Source organism: Serinus canaria, chromosome 2 (assembly GCF_022539315.1).
Source record: "Serinus canaria isolate serCan28SL12 chromosome 2, serCan2020, whole genome shotgun sequence".
Classification (NCBI taxonomy): Eukaryota; Metazoa; Chordata; class Aves; order Passeriformes; family Fringillidae; genus Serinus; species Serinus canaria.
In genome coordinates this window covers 39,767,774-39,793,000 of record NC_066315.1, presented here as the reverse complement: position 1 = coordinate 39,793,000, position 25,227 = coordinate 39,767,774, and the positions used below count along the sequence as shown (strand labels likewise).

Sequence of the window (25,227 nt, the reverse complement as noted above, 5' to 3'; positions counted from 1 at the left end):
TGTCTGGGGAAAAAGTAAATACCATAGGGCTAAACCATGTGGAGGTAAAATGTCAGGAAGGTGTCTCCTTCTACCAAGCTGGCCATGGTGATGCTAAGTTTGCACTGAAATGCAGTGAGCATTAAACAGATAGTCAAGTCTGAGGATGGATTTCACTGCTTTTCTACACAAGGGTACATTTTATATAATGCACACAGGCTGGATAGGGTAAGAAATATAAACTGGTGTTAAAAATCAGCTGCATATAATTGTGATTTGTATGGAAATTTAACTGAAAATTTCTTTGAAGTCTGCTACTGCTACTGTTGATGGTCAAATTTGTTATTTGTGTTAGTGTTAGTTGGACAAGGTAGGTATCATGTATGATTAAGGGAGGGATAAATAGCAATAGATGGACACACAGTCAAGACACTTGTTAGTGTAGAATCCTTTCATACTATCTCACCATGCCATCTAAAATGGCCAAATTCTATACACTGAAGTTAATAAATATTTTCCTTCTATCAGAGGTCTATACCAGAAAATCATGAAGCAGCACATTTTCCTTTTTTTTTTTTTTGTTTTAAGAAAAGGTGAGATAAATTTCCCTAGATAAAAACTTGTTTTTGAACTGTGTAACAGCTCAAACACACATAGTTAAAATGTGCATTCTTTCTCTTTCTGTGGAAGAAAAAAAGAAACAATAGGACAATTGATCTTTTAAAAGGAGAATTGAGGAGAGAAAATGAAGTGGAAGTGATTTTATTCATTAAGCAGCCTGTCTTGACTTGCTATATGCCTTTCAAATCTGCTTTACTCATCTGAACCTGTACTTGTTGAAGCTAGTGACTGTAATGATGGTGACATCATCATTTTGTTTATACTGAAACCTCTTTTGAGCACAATCACAAAAGAGATAGTTTTAGGAGATTGATTACTCCTCAACTTTGGAATTTGGTAATTTTGGTATACCTCAAACATGCTGCACTTGTCCTCAAGTCTACTTTTCTTAGCTTTAGATTATGAACTCATCAGGCCTTTGATTATTTCTTCATAAGCATTTAAAAACCACATAGTACACTAAATCTCCTGGAAAGAAACACGAATAACTTTGATCCTTGACCATGTGAATTTACAATAAATATTTAGTCACAATTTTGCATTTTATATTACACCCACAAACTGTGCAGAGATGAGCATTCAACATTTGTAAATCTTAATTAAGGATCTGCTAGAATGTGCAGGTTGTTCTTAGTTTTGATTTGACCCTTTTGTTCATGTGTCTTATAAGATGGTTTTCATTTACACAATTGCTTCAGGTTTTTGGGGGTTTATTATTTTTTTTACAAGATCACTCATACTGCCTTCATCACAGAAAATATGACAGCATTTAATGAATGGCTTCTAGGAGTTTTATTTTAATTGTGCAGACTTAGGATGTATTTATTTATTATTTACTCCACTGGAGTGATGTATTGTTTCTCTTTTTTGCTTTTTACTAACATTCAAGTTTATATATCTGTTTCTTTCATAAGCACTGACGTTCATGATAGCTTTCACAAGCATGGGAAGGGGGATTTATCTTTTTTTGCAGATAGCTAGCCAAACAATGTCAAGTTTCAACTGATCTTCAGTATTCAGTTTTAGATAGCTGAACTGGTAATTTTTTTATGTGCTAAGTATTGTATGACACTTGTCCTCAAAATGCAACATCATCTGGCTTTCTTTGCAAATGTCTTTGTTTTTTTCAGTCTGAAGCAGGCAAACAGGTACTTAGAGTATAAAGAACGCACCATTTAGTTAAGCACATAGGAAAAGGTTTAATTTTTAAAATGTGATATAGAAATTTCATTGGCGGGGTCCTGAGACCCTTCAGTTTTCTCCTGTACTCCTCCTAGCAAAGAATCTTCCTTCCCTAGACCTTTCCTTTAAGAGCATTAAGAGGTCAGAACACCTCTTTCTCCTTTTGCAGCCCTAGTTTGTATGTTTGTTTCCTCACTCCTTCTTTCCCTCACACCCCATTTAACATCTGATACTTACCTTTCTGATCCCTGAGCAATCAGGTTTGCTTTCTCCCCAGGTTTACTCCACTTTTTTGCTTGGAGCCAGTCTTCTCAACATACCCAGGTGTTTCTCTTGCCTGTCTCCTTCTGTACATGTGATTGTTTGCACTAGTATTTTTGTCTTTTTGCCCTTACTCCTTTTGTTTGACTTTTGTTCCTCCTATTTGAATGTTCTTTGTCCTAGTGTGCTATAGGAACTGGTTGTTTTCATACTGCTTCCCTCTCCCCCTCACACTGTTTCTTTAATGTTGTTTGCTCCTGCCAGCATCAGATGCTCTAATGAGAAAGAGGGGGCAGGTCCCTTGTCTTCTTTTCCCCTCAGCTCCTTCTTTTATTTTTGTATTGACGACTCCTCAGTATGAAACTCTGTCCTAGCCATGGAAATTATGTCTGCCTTGTCTTGAAAGAAAAGGTTACAAGGACCATGGAATACTGACTCCTGGCATTTTCCTCCTTCGCCATTCTTAGGGTGCTACCGCTGCTAAAATAACCTCCTGTTGTGATTACCTGTACCAGGTACTCAGCTTCATTAAAGTTGACAATGTTTTTGTTAGTAATATTGTGTCAGCCTGTAAGAACAGCCAGTATTAATAGATAAAAGCCTTGAGAAAGAATCTACTTTGGTAGAAGTAAAGGCTGTTCCAGTTATCCCATCAAACGTCATCTTTCCATCCTGTTTGTGAAGTCTGTGGTAACTTCCTGTCAGAGGTCCTACCTGCCAGAGCAGCTGATGACTGGAGTGGATGTGATGCTGGTGTCAGGCTGGGTGGAAGGTGCTTTTATCAGCCTCTAACTTCCTTTCTTTGAGTCCTTTAAGCACCTGGCAGTTGGCAAGAAATTAAACAGCAGGAGAATAAAGTGCAAAGCTGACTCTTATGGTGCTGCCCTAAGGAGACAGGAGACAGGCAATTTCCTAATCAGAGGTCTGGCTTATCCAGCAATTTCTGCCGCTTCTATCTATGTCCAAGAATGTGTTTGGGGAGGGGGTGGGGAAGGAAAGGGAGGAAGAGGAGTGGAGGAAAAGCACCATCAGGCCACTCTTAGTGGACCAGGTACAGTATCTTATTAAAGATACTGAAGGTCCACCTCTTCAGTGCCACACAAGCCCTACCCACCTCCTTTCATACGTCACCTGGTGTGTCAAGGACAGTTGCACTCATATTCGTATGCACAAATCTGGTCTGCTTCTACTGTGATAATGACTTCTGCGAGGTTTGGTAAGTTTTGAGTGTTTTGACAGTCTGGTCAACTTGCTGTAAACAGTGGCATCAGTTTCTTTGCACTCAGGCAACATGGCATGGGGAAGCCCGGTTGGCCTTTTCTGCTATAGTTATACATATGATGACCAGATGGAATGCAATGAGCAAACAAGTTTTTCAGCTCAGCAAATGACTGTGTGTTCACCTGGAGATGTTCTCCACAGAGTGCTAAAGGAAATAAGGTGGATGAATGCTGGGCCCTGCTGAACCTTGATTTGTCCATTGGGCATTCTCTGATGGCAGTGAAAAAAGTGCTAGAGCATCTTGTCAGAGGTCCCTTCTCAGAGATCAAGGGGAAAGGAACATCCTTTTATGCCAAACCTAACTGGCATTCATGTCAGTAGGCTCCTTTTTGAAGGACCAGACCTTTTTCTCACTCTAACCCTTCATCTGCTATTTCCTGAGAAACCTCACTAAATACTGTAGTTCACTGCACATTATGGTAAGTCCTCTTTTAGCTATTACTGTTCTCTGGACTGAATTCGCAGAGAATGGAGAAGTTCAGTGCTTGTGAAGATGGGTTATGTTCATCCCAATATCAATGGAGGAGCACTGCAATCTGCCTCCCAAGACATATTTAGCACCAATTACATGGGACATGAAGTTGCAATCCATCTCTTTTTATAGCCATGCTGTTTTCCACAAGACCATTTTCAATGGTTTAACTGGGCTGAAACTCTGCCAGTACTGTTCCTGGAAAAGAAAAAGATAGAATAGGTCACAGTTATACTGCAGGTGTATCAAGGCCCTTAATATCAAGGTTATTATTTTTTTGGTGGTTGTGCTCAGTGCTTTATTATCCATTAAAACTCTGGGTCATAATCTTTGATTGAAGAATGTGTTTAGACTGCTCCCTATTCAATCAGTTCTGCACAGCTTGTCTTACTTCATCTTCTCAGTACAACTAGGCAGGTGTAGTTGACACTAATGATACATTTCTCAAAGTGCAGGTTTTAGTGACCTGGTGTAGGTGCATGCCAAATCTTTAATTCAAAACCTCCCTCCAGGTTGTATGGGTCAGGAGCTCTGGCTAGGATTGCAAGGATTGCATCTGTGCCCAGTGCCATCCAACGGTGTGTGCACCTGCTATTCCCTCCAGGGCATTTGCTTCTGTTCAGAGAAATGGTGAACTAATTTTGTTTGCAGACTGATCTGGCTCTGCCAGCACCTTTCCTGAAAAGCATAGAGAGGGTTACTGGTCACCAATCAGCCCTTCCTCCCCAGGCTCAGGCAAACATCAGGAGCCTTTTGCTCTCCTGTGGCCAGCTGGTGTTTGAGGCTGTGCTAAGCCTCCTGCTGGTAGGCAGTGCCAGAGGCCTGCTTTGCCTCCACAGCAGGTTTATATTTTTGTCCACGGGCTCTGCAGAGCCTCCTTTTATAGTGTTCTTAATTCAGCACGGTATTTGTTGATGCACGCATTCCTTTCATTTGCTGCTTCCAAAACGGCTGATAAGACCAGAAGCTCTTCTGTCTCCATTTGAGAGGGTTTGTTTGAGACCCAGTCCAGCTGAGATCCCCTCGCCTTGCTTTGTCTTGACTGTGCTGTGTCTGCCTCAGCCTGCCTGCCTTCACTCTTAAACTGCATCTCCTGTGATCCCTGCCTGATCCTGAAACCTCTGTGCCTCTCATCAAGTGACTCTAGAATTTTTGCTTCTTTCTGAAGTCAAGCTGGGACTGGCCCTGTTGCAGTGAAGTCACTGCTATTTTCTTCCTGACACTTCCCAGCCATTCAGAGTTCTGACACTGTCTGTAACAAATGCTAAGCCCAGAGCATCCCAAAAGTGATCCAGGGAATTGGCTGTATTGCTCATGATGTGGAGCTTTGTGGCCTCTCTGCCCTCCTGGTGCCCACCGTGTGTTAATGTTAGAGCTTCAGTGACAGCTCAGCCCAGAAGCTGAGGGCAAATAAAAACTCTGCAGAGTGTCAGGGTGGAAAAAGGAGCCACAGTATGCAATCCCCCTAAAGTGTAGGGGAGTAGGTGTGAGGAGGAGCCCCAGGGCAAGGTGAATATGTAGTCAAGAACAGGAAGCACTAAGGGATGGTTCACCTGCTGTATGTGGATGTTCAGCCCCATCAGCACAAGGTGTTTCACAACTGAATGAGCCTAAGGAGGGTGTAATTTTTACAGAGGCAAAGTTATCTCCACTAGACAAGTGTTAACAGCTGTTTCTAAAAACTTTCACTGGAGCAAAGCTTTACAGAGGCAGCCAGAAGTACAGTCTTGATACTGCTCCCTCCCATCCCCCCAGCCTTTTGAATTAAGGATTGTTGAACTATTTATGCAAGGGCAAATAACATTATTTTTGGAAGTGACTGAATGATTTTCATTACTTCTTTTCCAAAAGAAAAAAAGAAAAAAAAAAAAAATCAGCCCGAGGCAGACACCTGGCATGGAAAATTTCAGCTTGCGTGGTAAAAGGCTGGCAGAAGTTACCGGGAAGTGCGAAGGGTGTCGAAAAACAATAAAAAGGAAAAAGAATAAGGAAAAAAAAAAGGGAAGGGAAGGCAAGCATTAAGCAGGCATAGTCACCCTCCCTGGCTCCCGGTCCCGCCGGGATCTGATCCCTTGTGTCCGGCGGTGTTCCCGGCCCGGGCGGCGGCGGGAGCCGGGCCCGCCACGCGGCTCCGCGTGGGACCGAGCGCGCCGCCCCCGCGCCCCGCGCCGCTCCAGCCCCGGCGGCGGCGGGCGGCGGGGGCGGGGCCGCGGCCACGCTGCGCTGCCTGCCATTGGCCCGGCCGGCGGCGCGGGGCGGGGGCAGCGGGCGCGCCGCCGAGGCGGTCCGGGCTCAGCCCCCGGTGCGGCGGAGCAGTCGCGGCCGCCCCGTCCTGAGGGCACCGGCGCCGCCCGCCTCCGCCAGGCAGTGCAGCCCCCGCGTCCGGTTCCAGCTCGCCGTTCGTCTGGCGCTCCGCGCCCTTTTCTCTCGCTCTGTCTCCCGGGCGATCTCGGCGGGGCCGCGATGGAAGAGGAGCGGGCGGGCGAGCAGATGAGACCGTTGCTCACCACGGTAACGGGGGGTGCGGTGCGGTGGGGGGCGCACAAAGGGGTCGGCACGGGGCAGCGCTACCCCGCGACCTGCCCGGGGGTCGTGCCGCTGCCCTCCTGCCGGTGCACTGGGGACGCGGCGGGGCTGCCCCCCTGCCGTGGCTGCCCAGCCCTCGGCGGCGGGCCCCTCGGCCGGGGGTCCCGGCCCCTCTCGCCCGGTGTCCCCGCGTGCCGGCCGCGTGCGCGCGGCCGTGTCTCCCCCCCGCCCCCTGCCATCCCCGGGGGGCGGCGGCGGGGCCTTTTGTTCGGCCGCGGGCTCCGTGTGCTCGGCGGTCGCGGCTGCCCCGTCCACCCCCCCGTTCCTTTGTGAGAACCCCGCAGGGCTTGTGCCGGCGGCGGTGGGCGGCGCGGCCGCCCCTGGCCTCGCCTTTCTCCCTGCCCCGCTGGCTGACGAGTTCCTGGGCGAGGGAGAAGTGCGCACACATGGCAAGCGGCGAGCTTCCCCTTGTCCTCGTGTTGCACGGCGGCGGGGTCGGCTCGGGTGGTGGGCGCGCTTCCCCGGCGGGGTCTGGTCCTGGGGAGTGGACGTGTCGGTGAGGGGGAGATGGGTAGAACTACGGAGCTTGGGTTCATTTCCTTCTCGGGCCGGGTGGCTCAGTGAAGCAGGCATGTGTTGCCTTCCTGTGCTGCTGAAAAATACATGTGGTTCCACGCTTGTAATTTCCCCTCCCTTCAGATGACTCAAGGTCTGGATTTTGTTAATGAGCCTCTGAGCTCTTACTCTGATGTTCTCCTTCAGGGCCTTTTCCAAAAAGGTGTCGCGCAGGGATTTGTCTTCAGTGCCTGAAGAGGAGGGATGTGTAGTTTGTAACACAAAGAGTGCTGTGATGGACAGAGAAATAACACTGAAAACACATGAGTTTTCATCATCTTTCCGTTACTCTTCAAGGAGAGACTTGAGTCACATTTGATAAAATTGGCAGTCTAATGAAGTGCTCGCTTCCTGTGACATCAGTATGTTCAGTGTGTTTTTCCTTTGTTATAACAGGAGCGTTGATAACTTAGTGGTTCAAAGGGCCATGAAATTTGCAAATGTTACAATCTTTGTATGTTGGCTTTGTATGTTAATGCTTGTGCTCGCATTGAAAGGTTTTGCAGATGTGTTCTAGACCATTTCTGTGTCTTGTCACTGCTACAAAGTAGGTACATACCCAATTCATGTAAATTTCTTCACAGTAGATTCTGTGGAAGAGCAGACTGCTTAATAGGTTTAATTCATGTTAAAACTACCTTGCTCCTCTGTATGAGGTATCTCTTCTGAGCTGGTAGGTGAATACTCCCTATATATAGCAAAGAGATACTAAACTGTGTGGAGGGAGTTGAAAAACTTTGAGCTTCAGGTGTGGGGTTGCAGTGAAAGATGGTAATGGTTACCATCTCAGGTAGTTCTTCAGGTGAATCCAAATGAAAAGAGTATTGCAGATGTCATGAAAGTCAGTGTGCCCTGAGCACATTTGTTGGGTCTGGCAGCAGTCATTTAGGTTCTGTGGTAAGATAAATTAATTTTTTTGGAATGAACTCCTCCTGTATCATTGCACGGTCGTTTTTGATGCAGCTGTGAACAGAGGTACACAGTGGAGTGGTCCAGATTGGTTTCCTTGCAACAGCAATACCAGACTTTGGTGCCAGAGTGTACTTGGGAGGTAATTCCAGCTGAGTTGAAATGGTTAGAAAAGTGAGAGGGCAGGTTATAAAACTGAGAGGGCAGAAGAGGTGGTAGGAACTGGAAAAAAGGAATTTCTGGAGAAAACACATTAATTAAATGGCTTACAGAAAGACAGGATATGCTGATCTTTGGGCAATTGCATAGTGTAGCAGTATTGGATTTGTTGTGATTTTCATATTCCAGAGGTATAATTTTATATACAAGAGAGCTACTTAATCCAAAAGATGAGTATTTTTGACAATAGAGGTTGATGTAATTTTTCTAATTCTGTGTTTCTTGACACTACAGGCTACCTCCCTGCTAGCAAAGCTTGCTCAAACTGCTTACATGTGCATAACTTTTTCAGAAATAAACATCTCAATAAGATGGAAGGACTTTGTAAAAAAGTGTAGATCAAATCTGAGAGCTTCATTGCTGTGGCGTAAAAATACAGAAGTGTAATCAAAGAGAGGAGTCCCTAAAGTTCCTTTTCTTCCTTCCTCCTCTGTTGTTTCTGTGTTCATAGAATATTAGATATGTAATAAGTTGAGATCTGGTGGCTCTCTTATGGAGGAGCACTTCTATCAGTCACATGCTGCCCCCTCCCATTTAGTTAATCAAAAATAGAAAAGAAGATCATTTAACCTTGCTTGTTTTATACTTTGGGTCCAGTCTTACAGAAAAGAATGAATAAGTGTTTGGAACTTTGGTGTTTTGAAGAACCTCATTGGTGTCAATATGTACTTGAAAGTTGGAAGGGTGATGTGAAATGAATGCCTGATAGTTATTACAGCCAGAGAGTGACTGATGAACAGAGCATCTGGGATGACTAGAAAATACAATAGGAAAAAGATACATAACTGCATAAATCCATGGTTCTTTCATACCTTACATACTCTTAAGTGTTCTGCCCCCCATCTTAGAAAAGGTGTGTTATTATTGGAAAATGTTCACTGAATAACAAGAGGATATGAATTTAGTTCAAAGATGATAAAGTATTTAACAGTCTAGGACTTGTCAGCCTAGTAGAGATGATGGAACAGTGATATGGTAAGGTTCTATAAAACTCCTGTGGAGAAAGTAGGTGAGCATGAAACAGGAGGAGCACAGTGAAATCAGACTTGGGTGCTCAGTTCAAAACAAACAAACTCAGTGTAGGGATTCACAGGTATATTTGCTATGCAGTGTATACAGTGTGAACTTAAGGGGAGTTTGGACAAACGTTGGAAGACAAGATACATTGAGGTTAGTAAGTGGATGAGCAACAGCCCCAGGAAATCTGATTTGAAAACAGCTGCAGTTTGTGAGTGTAAGGAGGAGGAGAGTTGTATGCTTGTCTTGTTTTTCCTCTTCCCTCAACAGCTACTTATGGTAATTCTTGTTGGGTTTTTCAAATAGGGGTGGGACGTGGTAGTTTGTTTTCTATACAGTGGTGAGTTTGACAGTTACAGTTATGGTATTAAAAATGCTTGATACTGCATATGAGTGAGCTTAGTTCTAGCTCCTAGCTTTTGTCATTATGGTATTCATTACTGTAATGTTTGGTGGGCTTCTTTGCAACAGCTGTAAGTAGCATTTAAAGGAATGTGTAGTGCAGTTTTGTCTCTAGACGTTTTGCAGGTAATATTTTCAAAATACTTTGTTTTCTTAAAGTAGATGGAAACTTTTTTTTTTGTTAGTGTTTGATACTACTTCATGTATATGAAAATAATCACAAGATTGTAGACTGCACAGTATAGTTAAGTAATGGGTTTGTTTGTGTCTTCTTTCAATGAAACACATTTGTTTTTATCATTAATTCTACTGTAGATGATGATAGAACTGAAAGTGGCTCTGTTGGAGAAGGGCATGTTTCCAAGGATCTCCTTCTGGCTTTCCTAATCAAACCAGAAAAGTACTGTGGTCTGCCTTATCTCACTGAAGAGGGCATTAGTGTCACAGTGCTTTTTCTGAAGTGGCTATGTGGTTGGCTACAGCTTTTGAAAATTTTTTTAACAGATGTGCTTGCATGTTATCAGGTGGGTTGCAGTCACTGTCCTCTGCTGTCGTCTTATTCAACATGGGGCTTCTGTGATGTGAAGTCAAGCGACAGGTCTCTGCATACAAATTTTTTTCCTACTAGCATACTGAGCTCAGACTGGTGCTTTGCCTTTATGGCTGGACAAGGGTAACTGAGGATATGTTTGTACTGCATAACTGAGCACTGTGCAGGAAACTCTCCTCCCCCACAAGTTTGTGGCATCTGGCTGAACAAATGCTCTGCACAAGTTCAAGCAATACAGTTGTAGCTGTGTGGCAGTGCCCTAGTTAAATAGCCCTGATCAGAGAGAATTGTAGTAGCTTGCCAGCCTTGCAGACTTGAAGCCGTGACTTTGGAGAGACAAGCTGCTTTTCTCTGTTGTGCTGTTTGGGTACTGTGCGTACCTTGTACAGCTTGGACTGTGTTGTGGGCCTCTGTAAGCTTTTAAGTGTATGTCTGGCAGTCTTTCTGAGTTCTTGAAAAGTTACCATGGCTGTCAAAAACTTGTTGTGTTACTTGAGAACTTTGATTTCGCTTCATTGTAATGGTTCTATTTTGTCCAGAATAAGCTGGGGTGGTACCGAGTTGAGTAGTTTTTTTGGTTTATATCCATGTCATTTATCTGCCTCTGCAGGTGACTTGACCTGTCACCAAATTTGTTGTGGGCCTTTGAATATTGATGCCTGTTACACAAGGGTATCTGTTACACAGGACCTTTCATGGCCCCGAAGCAGTAGTAATACTTAGTAAATAGAATTGCTCTATAAGTAGTGTTAGATAAAAAGCAGAGTATAAGTATACTTTGAGTATACTCAAACTTAGCTACAGAAGGTCTGCAATGAATATTGTCATGTTTTTGGTATAGCACATTCTGGAATGATGAAGTTTAGAGACACATCAGATTTTTTTGCTAAAATGAAGATAGATGCCCAGCTAATGTTTTGAAATAGTGCTATGAATAGTGAAATTCAACTGAGTGTTTTGTAAGTAAGGACACAGAGATGAACACCAACTATTAGTTGTGTAGATCACAAAATGTCTGAATGGTAAAATGAGAATTTTGATTATTTTACAGATCATCTTTCAATATTCCTAAATATTTGCATTTCTAAATTTACATTTGCAAAATTACCAGTAGATGAAAGTATTACTTTATTTTTAAAAAAGACCAACATGTATTTGAAATGGCCCAAATCTCAAATCTACCTTGCTGACATATCTCAACAGCTATTAGAAGCAATTATCTGTCTGAGAGTCTCGTGTTTGTGCATGGCAACCTCAGAGTTCCTTGTTTCACTGGGAATTAAATTCTCTACACTAGAGTGTCATAACTTAGAAAATGTACATTTTAACCAGTAGATGGAGCCATTTTAGTTATGTATCAGCCTGTCTATTTACCTAAGTTTGGAAAACTTTGTTTCATAAAGTGTTGTCAGTCATTTTGACTTTAGAGGACGGCTTACAATTTTTTATTAATTTCTTTACCTACAGCGAAGACTAAATGTTTTATTTTTCCAGTAACAGTGCCAGGACTGTACAGCAGGAAGGCTATTCAATTTTCACAAATGTGGAGAAAAAGGTGAATGCTTGTTCTTTGTGGGAATTCCAGTTGTCTCTGTAAATAGTCCAGTGTCACATGAATAGAGCTTTGTACACCTTGTGTTGCCTGAAGTAGCTTTTTGGAATATTGATCCATAGTGGCGTTAGTTATCTGACAGTCTGGATGCGCTTGTGACTTCTGGCCAGGAAAGGCTACCAGCCCAAAGTTTTTTGAGCTTTTGTTTTTCCTTCTCCAGTCCCTTAAACTAAAATTACTCAAACCCATGTAATTAAATGGTTGTCCTGTTTGGATATACTGGTGTCAGTTGTCTTGTTTCAGCAATGCTGGAGTGCTTCACAACCTTGAAATACCCCCGGCTTATTAATTCTAGCAAGTCCCATTTTAGCAGAAGCATTCCCAGTGCCGTACTCATTGTATTATCTATCCTTCAGAAGATATAAGATCCTCTTTTCTAAAAGTTTTTTCTGAGTTTGACTCTGTCCCTGCATTATATCCTTAGTAATGCACCACCTAGACCTTCTCTTTGCCCCTCTCTTCTGTCTTTTGCTTTGAAGATGAGTTTAGATTAACACATTGCCAACTTGTAGAACCTAATTCGAGTCTTTGAACTCTCACTGCATGATACTTTGTGAAGTATAGGTGAGTCATCTTCTTTCCCAGAATCCTACTGTGAGAGATTTTGAGATTTCTTGTGGCTCAGGGTTTTTGTAGTTGTTGGATGGATTTTTACTTATTCAAACTAATTGGAAGTTTAAATTTTCTACAATTTTTACAGAATGAGTACTCATATTTTTCATATGATGTAGTTGTGCTGTAAGGCATCTAGACTTAGATTCTTGCTAGTAGTGCTAAGATAGTATCCTGAAATATCAGAATATTTTTAAACTTAAAAACAGACTTTAAGATTTTTTTAAACTTAAGTAGTTGCTTCCGGATTGGGCACCTGTTGTCGAACTGTTGCCCCAGTTTAACAGAATGTCTGGAGTCTGCCTCCAGACAAACTGGAGCTTCCTGTGAATGAGGCATGTGGGTGGAAACTGTGGAGAGGAAGTGGGAATTACAGAGAAGCATCCCCTGTGTGTTGGAATTGTGCTGTTTGACCTACTCTGCCCTCTGCTACTGTTGCTTTTACAGTGCAGCTATAGTTCTGAGGATCTGGTAGCTGAGATCTGCTTGCAGGTGGGGTGAACTGAGGACTTGTATGAAAACCTGGCTGTTTTTTTCAGTTACTGTTTTTACTACGAGGGCATGTATTTAGAGTGTGTGTGTGGAAATACTGTCTTAAAAAACTGTGTTTCCCTAAAATGTAAAGTGAAGATTTCTTTTTTCCCTTACTCATTTTTGTACTAGGCTGATTCCTTTTCATTTTCCATGACTAATGTCTACTAAATATATGCTGGCTATGTCTTGACTGGGATCTATTTTGGGATGAAGAAAAAGGTAGGTAAGTTATTGTGAATACCTAGGTTATGGCAGGGGTAGTGGTGCCAGTAATTCCTTACTTGAAAAAGTTAAGAATTTTCTTCCACAAAAAATGCTGCCGCTGAACATTGTGAACACACTGATAGTTTCACTGGCTCATTATAATCAGAAGACTAGAGAATCTCTAATCAGCCTGCTTTGCATGTATGTCTTTGTTACCAAAGAACAGAAAGAAGTTAAAGCAAATCTGTTCACAGAGCTGTTGTAATAGAATCTTGTTTGGTGTCCATTTCTCAACTGTGACTGCTTCTCAGTGCAAAAATTTTGTTGCTGTGTCAAGAGATTCAGAATGCTGTGTCCTGAATCTCAAAAATCATGCTAAGTGGAAGCATGTGTTATTTTTTTCTTTTAGATAGAGTTATGAGTAAGCTAATACAGCTAGTAAATCACATTCATTGCTAACTGATCAGATTTCCAGTTTGCATTTAGAAGCCCTAATTCTTCAGATTTTCTCTTTTTTAGAATAAAGGATGGCTAGCAGATGCTGGTATGAATAACACCTTGTTGTACAAAGATTTATTTTCTGTTTCTGCTGTATAACTTCACTTTTGGATGAAAAAATTAAAAGTGTGTTTTCTTCCTTTCGTAGTACCTTTTGCATCCATTATTATTTTCAACCACTGCAGAGCTCTGGTTTATCTTAACTCCACCCCTGCACAATTAGATAATGTCTGTATATTCCTCCCACTCCTGCTTCCACCTTTCATGTATTCTCTTTTGCATTTGAGCTCAGCCACAGGTTCCCTTTTCTTTCACACTGGTCCACTGGTCCATTGTCAGGCCTGCTTGAACTCCTGCGTGTTGTGCTTTGAGGATGATGTCCTTAAAGGTCAGCCAGTACTCACAGGCTTTGCTTTCACTCTCCGTTGTGGTCTCCTGGGAGATTCTGCAAGCAGGTCCGTGGACAAGGTGAAATCTGCTCTCCTGAAGTGCCATGTTGTAACTATGTGTTGGGTTGTGCTCTGTATGCTGTAGTATTTGTCTTTTCTCCCTCTCTCATGACTTTAAACTCAATGATTTCATGATTGCTACAGCCAAGGCTTTCACATCTCCATCTGCTTCTTCCTTGTTTGTGAGTGACAGGTCCAGCAGAGTATATTCACTAGCTAGGTCATCGATGACTTGCACCAAGAAGTGATTTTCAACAAATTCAAGAAAATTCCTGGAGTGCTTGTGTTTGCCTGTACTCTGCCAGCAGATACTAGTTGTTTTAGGCCCTGGAGCATCTGCAATCCTGAAGTTTCCTGAAGCTTTCAAATGACGTTGTGCTACATCCTCTTCTTCATCGGAGGTCTGTAGCAGGTACCTAATACAAAGTTGCCCATGTTGGACTGTTCTCTCTCTGATCCTTACCTATGGGGTCTTCAATGCCTTGTCACTTTTTCCAAGCAAAGCAGGCATCCCTTTGCATAGATTGAAACCCATGTTCCTTACCTTTCCAGGCTGTTTTTCCTAAAGCATCTCTGACCTTCCATTGTCGTACCTCAACCATGTGAGCTGTCCCACCATCACTCTCTAATTCCCATGAGGTTATAGCTCTGCAGTGGTGCATGGACTGAATCCTGTCACTTCCCATGCTGTATAGAAGCACTTGAGATCGGCTCACAGACAGGCCACTTCCACGAGGGAAGTGTATGAGCCTCCAAACTTGTGTTCTCATGTCTTCACTTCTCCTCAGAGTGACAACCTCTCTTCACCATGCCTAGTTTAAAGCCATACTCCCAGACTTATTGTGCCTGGTGACAAATACACTCCTGCCACACTTTGTCAGAGGGATCATTTTTCCTGGAAGATGTTTCTGTCGTCATTGCAGAAAAGCTCTGCTGACAGCCATGCGCTGACCCTCTGGAAGCATCTAATCTGCCCTAAGCCTTTTGCTTCTCACTGGAGAGACTGAGAAACACTTCATGGGCTTCCTTGCCCACAGTGCTCAGTAATCACTCTTGATTTGCTCAATAGTTGCATTTTGGAGGTGTTACTGGTGTCTGTATGGATAAGCAGGAAAGTCCAGTAGTTTGAGGATTGGATGAGCCTGATTTATTCATTGTTTGGCAAACAGCAGACCTCCCAGGACCTCCTGCTTATCTTATCTTCTCTGTTGTGCCATATGTTGATCTCCTGCAGCTTTTTCACCTGGCCTGCTCAGCAGCTCAAAGATAGCACACCTCCCATAGGGTGAGGGAGGCCACTGTGAATCACAGCAGCAAGCCACGGAGGAGCTGCACAGCCTTCCTGCAGGCCAGCATCTGGATGGTGACATCCTCCCTGTGCAGTTCTTGGAATTGGGATGTACCTGTTCCTTTGGCTGATGTTGGAGATTTCACCTTGTAACGTTGCACAAACTTGAAAGGTATTTTGGGCCTTTTGTAACTTAGGCTGTGAGCTGCTGTGCCATCTGTGTCCTGAACCCCGCTAGATCGATGTGCTGTGCCCAGGTTTATATTGTGAAACTATTACACTACCATCCAGTTCTATTCACAATATAGACTTAAAATACGTTTGTTCATGTGAATGCTTTGGTTTACCTGCAGCTGGTTTTTGATGGACATGTCATGTCAATATTACTTTAACAACTTCAGTGCTGTAAACTTGTAATGACTGCTATTTCTTCAAGGCAAATATTCAGTAACAGTAATCATTAAAGTTTTTTACTGGCTGGTGCTGTTGCTTTGGCTGATGTTGCATAACTTCCTGGCTTCTCAGCTTGGAGGGACCAAACACAACAGATTTTCATAATCATGTTTTGCCAGATCATGTGCCTGTAGTAATAGGTATCTCTTTCTCTTACCTGGAAATATTTAACAGCATTTAATAAATAGCTCATTATATAGAGCAGAGAGAGTTCTACCATACTGGAGGTGCTTCAGTTTTTTGAAAACCTTGTTTTTTTTTCCTTTTTGTTTGTGATGTCTGTAAACTTAGTTTGTTATAGGTGTGGCTTGAAACACCGTGGCTTCAGTCTATGTTCTAGGAATTTCTTCATCTGTCTCTTTTATAGAGGGATTTTAACTGAATAACGCTACTAGTGCTTAGAAGGGTGAGTACAAAACTGGAGGATCTTCTTTCCTAGTTGCTCACCTGAATGTAAGTTCTCTGACTAAATCGTGAAGTCAAAGGACTGATGGCAAACTCTTTAGCGTTCTAAGCCACAAGGTAGAATTCTTTAGACTACTGCCAGATTTATTGCTTCTTTGTTTCTATTAAAGAAAAAAAAAAGCTATTGGAAAGATTGTATTTAACCTCACTGCTTGTTTTAGGCTACTGATTTTTGAATTTTTTTTTCCTTTGACTTGTACAGCACTATTGTGAAGATATACTATTATGTAAGCACATGCATTTCTTTAACATGTCAAACATATTTCCAAACAGACTTTGTGTACAAAAAAGGAAATGAGAAACTTCTTACTGAATAGCCACAGTTGGTGTTCCTGTTAGTGGTAAATTCTTCTTTTTTTTTTTTTTTTTTTTTTTTTTTTTTTTTTTTTTTTTGTCAAATGGCTACACCCTACCAGCCATGAATTTTAAAACTGTTTATATAAAAACAAACAGATAGCATCTGATGATTGTTATGACTCATTTAAGGAAGTGATAAACCCAAGAGTAGCAGGGATCCTTTCCTTTTTCAGCTTGTTTTTTTTTTTTTATTAACTTTGCTGTGCTTGTGTGTGATTGAGAGATATCAAAAAAGGAAATTAATTAAGCAGATACTTCTAATTAATATTTGAATTTGAATTGCAGATACATAATGTTTCTGCTTATAAATTAAGTTTACAAAACCAGCTTTAATTTTAGATTGCAATTACAAGCAATTTGATTAAAGCTATTGTGACTGATTTTTGTGGAAATCCCTGAGTTTTTCAAACTGCTGATATATGTCAGAAAAAAGCCAACTTTTTCTCTTGCTTGTTGGCATCAGTGTTGCCATCCATTACCTGCCTTAACTGCTGTTGCTATATGAAATGCTTACAATTGCTTTACATGTTTTTAGAAACATAACCAGAGGGATTTTTCAGCATATTGTGCAGTGTATTTTGCTAGATCTACTTTGACTGCTTTTACTGAAATATATAAATGTACATAGTTCTGTGTGTTGTAAGAATAAACATTTTTGGGCCTTGTTTTATACACAGATGCTTTAGGTAGAGCTTTAGCTGAAAAAGATCAGTTTATTGAGAAGTTGAGAGTATTTTTCCTGAAAGTCATTTGAATGAAGATTTATTTTTTAGCAAAGTAAAATTATAGATTTGAGACTTTAAAGCAGGACACACAAAAGTTTAAAGAAATCTTATCATCAGGATAGAGAAAAAAATAAATAGGGGTAATAGCGAAAAAAATAAATAGGGGTAGGATGCTAGCTTTTTTTAATGAAACAGCTGTCCACCAAATTATTTTGACATGATAGGAAACCTTATTTGTCAAACAGTGTTTTGTTTGATGTGATTAAATGCAGTGAACTTACCCCACTTATGAATACAAATAACTTTTGCACAGTGAAGATGGGCTTGGTAGGCAGCCTATTGGCTTATAGTTGAGGAAGAAAATGACCATATTCTGTTGAGTGAAGCCAAATAATGTTAGTGTGAGGGTTTAATTCTTGAGCATGAGTGAGTTGCTTTTGCCATAAAGATATAAATGAAGGGCAAAATATAAAGAGGGATCTGAAAAAATTTGATATGCTTAAGGTCAAAGAATGAACTTGTCTTCTGTGCTTTGCATTGACAGAAGGTTTTGAAAAGCCAGGCAAACAAGAAAGTTCAGTGTGCTTTTCTCATTGGTAATAGGGACAACTTACTGTAAGCCATTTGGTATATGTGATTTTAGCTAGTCCTAATAAGAAATAACTTGAAATACGTTGCTTTGTTAAATAAGACAATGAATTTCTCCCTGTCACTTGAGCGATTTGGTGTATGACTGGATATTTACTGTATTTGCATTTATGTTAGGCCAGGCTGATGATTATAAACTTCCGCATCCTGGAGGCAATGTAAAGGTGAGCGTTTGCATGTGAAAATGGTAGTCCTCAAACCAGGTCTGCTTCCTAGTCCACATATATCAACTCTATAGCTGGGTTTCTCTGGGGGAGGGGTGGAAGAGTAGGTCTCACTTTGAAAACTGTGTTGGGGTTGTTGTATTAACAAATAAGTACCTTCAGCTTTCTAAAGAAAGGTGTATTTTGTCTTTGGCTGTTCTCGGAAGAAATATCTAATGCTTGATGACCATTGCTTAGAGAATAACTTTTCAAACAGCTAAAGCTGTAGTCTTGTCACTGTGAGAAGTTGCTGCAGAATACTTTTGAGTTAAGTTGCCACTGTTGCATATTCTGAGTAATGTCACAAGTGTCCACTTCCAGGTGCTGGAGAAGGTTGTAGACAGATGAAAATTTTGGTGGCATTGAGAGCATCAGGGATCCAGGAAAATGTGTATCTGTTTTAAGAAATGGCTTGTAGAGAATGGTGTCAGTTTTTCCAAACAGAGATTTAAGTTTGTTTAGAGGCTGCAGAGGTGGCAAGAGCTGGGGATAGGCATAGACAGTGACAGTACAGGTGTCAGGTGCTGTGGAAGCTCTTGAGAGCCCAGGGGGGCTGTGGCTGGGGACCTGAGTCCTTTTAGAAGTGACAGAAAGGTAATCTTTATTTGTATGCATGCTTGTTTCTGGAAATGAAGTACAAGTGTACAACGTGCTTGAATTTCTAGTGAAGAGTAAAGAAATACATCCCTCCAAGATGGCATGTTTCCTTCTGTCTTGTGGCTTGCATTGCTGCTGCGGTCAAGAGCTCAGAGGATCAATTGCAAGTAAGACTGTAAACAGGTTTATGAATTATGGCCACTTTATGATATGGAGAACCTGTTTCCAGCTTCAGTTGTACTATGGTATAAAACAGGCTCTTGGGTGAAGATAGAAAAAAATTTCCTTCCTGTCTTGAGGGTTGCTAAAAAAATCCAAGTGCCATGAATGTATACAATATGCTGTACAATTTAATGAAAGCTGAACAATGGCTCTTTTTTGGTGAACAGATTATTTGTGTGTGTATATATTTATCTTAGAGGTGTACTAAATTTAAATGGAAGAAGTTATGTATTGTTAGAGAAAAGAATGGACATGACCTTATTTTGAAGAACTTGCCTCCTGTAGAGCTCTACATAGAAATACTTTAGTACAAATCTAGCATGCCACTAACAAATCCTTAATAAACATTGTTAAGTCCAGTGTTATTCCTTAAGTCAAGTATCGGATGGAAAAGAGGAGAATAATCTGGGAACTGCTTTAAATGTCTTTTTGCTTACATAGGAATCATTAATTAAGGTAATGGTCAAGAAAGTGGCTTATTGTGAGAGGTGAAATGGGGCAAAGCAGGGCTTGGTGGTGTCCTTCTTTAGGTTCTGTTAAGGTAATTCTTGAGAGTTCTATTGAAAATTACTGTGTAACAGCAAGCAGGAGAGACAAGTTTTAAGTGTTTTGACAAGGCTGTATTCTCCCTTTCCTCCTTTATTGCGGTTCATTATTTGGTATCCAGTACTTTTCATTGTTAGAGTGAGGTTTGCCTGACTTCCATCCTTAACCTCACCTGTTTATGACTGGTCCAAGGTTGGTCTCATCTTGGAGGCTTTTTCCAACTTAATTGATTCTGTATTGACAGATGGCCTCAAAGGAGCTGGGTTGGCACTAAGTCTCTTGTTCTGTGTGAGCAGTAAGTCCGTGATGTTGAAGGATTCCCCCAGGATGTTTTCTGTAAAAAAATGTGCTTTGTGTCTGAAAATTGGTGTGCTTACTCCACGTACCTGCAGAATTGACAGTGACTTATACTGCAGCATGGAGAGAAGTTTTCTTGGTGGGTGTAGACCAGTGCTTCTCGGTTAAAATGGGAAGGAGCATTTGCAACTCAGCTGCCTTTCTGTTTCATATACTGCTTCAGGTATAACTGAAAACTGACTTTCTTTAAAGTATAAAACATTGTTCTTCCTTGTGTTACTGTGCTAGTGTCTCTCAACTTTGGCCTGAGTTGCTAAGCTCCAAGCAAAGTGTGTTCTAGGCAGAGACCCACAGCAGCTTTCCAGTATATTAATTCTAGGCAAATAGTAATGTAATAAAAGCTGAAATGTAAATGTGCCCTGTATGTGACAGCATTTCTTTTGTTGGTTCTCTCTGCCATGTGCTGTTCATGTTACTGAAGAAATTGCTTCTAAGCCCCCTAAGCTCTGAGAAGGCAGCTTTGTTAGAAGTACCAGAAATTGAAGAACCTATAAATATAACCCTATTTTTCCATAGTGATCGTGCTCTGGGACAGGCATGAGCAGTGATCTCCTAATTTTACACCACCACTGGGGACAAAAAGTTTCAAAGCAAGTTACATGCTTTATATTCTATATGACATAAAGGTCAATAATCCTATATCAATCCAAATCATAGAAAATCCAAACCTGAAAACTGTTGGTTACAAGTGAAGCAACAAGACTCTGAGCCATGTAAAAGAAGCAGAGCTCTTGTTGCAGTTGATGAGTGATGAGGAAGCTGATCTTTGTTAAATGAGCTCTACTGATTATGTAAGTTAATGTGTTAAACTTACTTGTAGAAGGTAGTTTGACAGAAGTCTTATTAATGAGAACAGTGGTTTATATCAAAGTTGTTCAGAGACTGAACAACTGTAATGAAATGTAATGTGCTGTAATGAAACAGCTGGAATTACCTGGTTTAAACTGGATAATTGGTTGTGGTCCTGTTATGGTATTCTGAGACCCTCACCTGAGAGCAATCACGTCTTCTTTTCATCCTAGAAAGTGCTATAGCATACACCTACAGCACAACAGAGAAGCTGAGGATTGAGCAATTTGTCTTCCTTGGCAGCTAAGGGCTAAGTAAGGTTTCTGGTTTTAAATACTCATTTTTGTTTGTGTGCATCTCTGTTATTGTAATAGAGAATATCTGTAATTCAAGGCCTGCTCACTTTGCAAAGAAGTGGTGCCTGATTGTCAAGACAATGTAGTGTGGGTGAGTTATATTCATGCCTTCTTAGATCATGTATTACTAATACCCTTTTGCAAGTGGCCCCTTCAGTGGCTTCCTAATTTACAAAAGTTCAAATTTTCCTGTGCGGTGTCATAAATTTCCTGTAAAAGCAACTTAAGCAGAGGATTTTTTGTGTTGTGACTTTATTGCTGTTTGTTCATAAAATCTTGGCGAAGAGGCTAGTGTTAGAAAGATTGTGTTTCAGTTGATACTTCAGAATTAATACAAAATATTCAGGATGTTCCACTTCAGTAGTGTAAGCACTGATGTCTCTCCTTTAGAATAATAGAAATCACAGACTCATTTAGGTTGGAAAAGATCTTTAAGGTCTTCAAGTCCAACTGTAAGTGTTTGTTATTATGCATTGGCAGTTCTATTGGTAACATTAGCAGAAAAGAATTCAGTCAAGTTAGTTTGTAATACCTGGAAAATTTATGAATGGCTAACTGAAAGAATATGGGAGTTTTTGGCAAAGCTTAGTTATGAAATGTGTTATTGCTTTAAAGTATCAATAAGTAGATAGAGGTAAAAAAAAATTATTAAAAAAAAAAGAAAATGGGTAATTTTAGGAAATCCTTAGTGAACCCTCTTCTATCACCCTCTTCCTCCATCTTCCTTAGAAAGTGTTAGCCTGTGAATGTGGCTAATGACATCTCTCAAAACTGTATGCCTATCTTTGTCTCCTAATGCTTCCAAAAAGATTTGTAGAAATGTGGGGTTATCTTGCATGTTTAAATTAACGCTCAGAGCAGAAGTGAAACCTGCTGACGCAGTGGTTCCAAAAGTCTGAATTGTGGCGTAGTTCCCTGTTGTGCAATGTGCCCAGGTGCTTCTGTTTAGGAAAGAAGGCATGTTTATGAATGTGTGTAAGTTGCTAATAACATTTTATCAGGTGTTACCAAAAATCCAAAAGTTGCATCCATTATGGAATGAGTCGAAAGTTGAAACAAGCTTCAAATATGTAGAACAAACTTTTCTTCAGGCTGCTTTATTTCCTAAACAGTAAGGGTAAAGAAGCATTGCAGCCTTTTCAACTGCTTTTTGTTTAACATAATTTTCTTGGTATTTGAGTATGCAGCTTCACAGTTTTCTTCAATAAAAAAGACTGGAAGAACTGCAAGAATGGAGAGAGCGAAGGATGTTCTCTGTACTACTGTACAATAACTTCCTGTCTGAGGCTGTCAGAATGCCATGTTTGTTTCCCAGTGTATGACTACATTTCAAATGTTTAAGCATTATGACCTCAGTTGTCTGCAAAAGGTTCTCTTCCCTTGTATATCTAAATCACTTGTTCATGAATGAAAATTTAGAGTCAATGGCAGGATCAGAGTGTGCAAGAGGTTTTTGAAGCAGACTGCTTTCAGGTTCCCCCTAGTGTCCTGGTATGGATGTTGTAATTCTAAAGTGAACTACAGTTCAGTTTTTCTTTAGTGGAAGATCTTCCTCTTGGCACAGTTGTTCTGTTCCAGTGAGAAAAGGGCATCTTATGCTTTCTTTGAGTTCCTGTCAATGCACAGGGCCCTCAGACAGCATAAAAAGCCTTTAATGGACAGTTGGCCTGGTTATAAGTATTTTAAAATAGTGATTTATTTGTCTCATTGTCCTTGAATAATTCTGCTTTATATGCTTTAAAAAAACACCGAAACCCCACAAAACAATGGTTCTGCTAGTGTTGATTTTGATAACCAATGATGAAAGTGTTGCAAGTTTAAGAGTCAGGTCATTTTGGAAACCTCAGTTTTTAAGTGTGTAAAACATTGTTAAAATCAGATATGAAATTATTACTTCTATTTAAATAAATTACATCTCAGACAAAAGCTCTGAAATTGATCTTAAGATAACCAAAAGCTATGATGTTGTGCTGCCCCAAATATCAAAGTGTATTCAAATGTCAATTAACAGGTACCATTTTCTGCCAAAGTTCAATGTCTTATTGTCATTCAGATACTATCTCATTTGATGAAGGTTAGAGTGCAGTAGAAGCCAGTTTGATTCTGTTGGTTTTTTACGGGGGAAATTTTTTACAACTTGCTGTTGGTGATACTTTTCCAACCTGGTTTACAGGCAGTTGATTTTCTTCTGTAGAGTCAGTTCTGTGAAGAAATAAATACAAATTATTCTGTGAGAATAAATACAAGTTATTTGGTGGATAGGTTGATTTTTTTTGTGTGTGCCCAGACTTAAGTGAGGTAACACTGGAAAAAGGAGCTTTATCATTAGAAAAATGGGCAGTACCTAGAGGACAAGTATGTTCAAATTTTTCCTATTTAAATATTTAAGTGTTGCTTATTGGAGTAGGTGAGACAGTTCTAATAAAGCTGCTCTTCACTGTTGTTTCTCATGTATCTCATTTATTTTTTCAAAGTCTCTTCTGTATCAGTTTGAGGTGGAACAGTCTTTTGGAATTGTGGAATGATGAAAGCTGTGTGTTTGATTGCCAAAAGCCACCACGTAAAGATGTTTTCCTTCCCAGAAAAAACCCAGCTGAACATTTAAAGTTGTATAAATGCATATGTAATTAAGATATCTGATTGCAGAAATTTATTTGATATCATAACACATCCCCAGGGCTGTTAGCTGTGTTGTTCATATTTTATATGCCACAGTAAAAGGAAGTATTGGATTCTGTGTAAGTGGTTTCTCTACAAATTTGATAATATTAAAAAGAAATACTTGTTCTGGAGGCTTGGTTTCTAAATAATGAGAAACATAATGCAATTTTCTTTACTTTCTCTTTTTCCTCCTTATCTCATATGTGTAGAAAATTAATTTTGTTGCCAGATACAATTGCCATTGACTAAAGTAACTCTTGCATTCTTTTCAGCATTTGAAAATTCCCTGCTCGCTGTGAAATCCTGAATTTAAAATGTTAAGATAAAGTTCTTGTAGCCACTGGGTGTAGCATATTTGATTCATGTTCCTTGAAGGTCTTTTGCTTAGCTTTCCAGTCTGGATGATATATTTTATGTATTTGTCTTAATGTTCAGTTCACTGTGCATTTGGCTTGGCATTTTATTTTTATCTTTTAATGGTATCAATTATGTTTGTAAGGACATCTTAAAGTTGTTTCAAGTTCAGGCAGAGAGTTCAGGAGGAGACTTTGTGTCTAGGGCAATGACTTTGATTTATTGATGCCAGTTTTAGAGTTCTAGGGCTGGTCAGAACTGCTATGATTGCATCGCAAGAAGTATGGCTGGTGTAGGTTTACTCTGCATGTTCAAATTTGCCTTACAATAAAATCATGGCAGCAGAATTTTTATGAATAGACTTTATGCAAGGCTAGATAATTGTCTGTCTTCCAGAAGTCAGTGGGAAAGCCAAAAGCCTGTTCAAGTTCTTTGTTGTACATGCTCCAATTTTGCTTAAAATCATTGTCTCAAATAAATTGTCTTTCCTTGAACATGTATTTGTGCTACTGGATGGTAGTGTACAGATTAAGGTGTATGAAAATGTGGTCTATGGCTTTATTAGAAAGATGGGTAACTTCTGTTGTTTATTTTAAAATAATGAAAAATGCCTTTTCAGAGAGCACCCTTCTTAATAGTTCTTGGCCTGTTAGAACTCCCATGCAAACCATGCTAATGCTTTCTGAAGTAGAGAATTCTAAGTGTTAAGCAAATGAAGAGCATCTGATCTGCCTGCCAGGTGTTGGATGCTGTCACCTTTTCTTACTAAGTAGCCCCTCAAGTCATAAATTTACAATAGGAGTCCTACAGCAATTTTTTTTTTCTCTTTGCAAGAGAAATGTGTGTCCTTCTTAAAAGTACTGTGTTGTCTTTTACGTGGTTATTCACAAAACAGAAACTAATAAAATTATAAAACCTGTGTCAGTCATTGTAGTTCTCGAGACAAAAAATGGCTGCAAAAGAGGTAGGTTTTTTTTTTTTTTGGCTATTTTAGATCTCTAGCTCAGTTTCCCTTTGCATTTTGTCAGCTGAACTTTGCTGTAAAATAAGCAGCGTGTACAGTGGCATGTATGAGTCAGTTGTGCCAGAATCCACACCTTACTTTTAAACTGACTTTTCACAAAACCTGCTCGTAGGTTCTGTGAGAAAGCATTACCCTTAATACATCAGAAAATCAACTGCTTGCTTTTTTAAAACAGAATGAGCTTGTTTGTATAGCTTTACAAGATATTAGGCAAGACAAGTAAGAAACAGAAGTGGATC

At 40.5% G+C, this 25,227-nt stretch overlaps 1 protein-coding gene across 4 annotated transcripts in view; it reads left to right on the top strand.

The window, feature by feature from the left end:
• Window positions 1-6,085: 6,085 nt before the first annotated feature.
• Window positions 6,086-25,227, top strand: part of SLC4A7 (solute carrier family 4 member 7) — a 92,540-nt gene continuing 73,398 nt past the window's right edge. Inside the window, exon 1 of one of the 4 annotated variants that reach the window (XM_030239546.2) lies at window positions 6,086-6,307. In XM_030239546.2, coding sequence (XP_030095406.1) covers window positions 6,260-6,307 — 48 coding nt within the window. In that variant the 5' untranslated portion in view covers window positions 6,086-6,259. Of the gene's footprint in view, window positions 6,308-15,177; window positions 15,404-16,071; window positions 16,091-25,227 lie in introns of those variants that run through there. The other 3 variants (XM_050970500.1, XM_050970498.1, XM_050970499.1) reach the window with 3 other exon arrangements.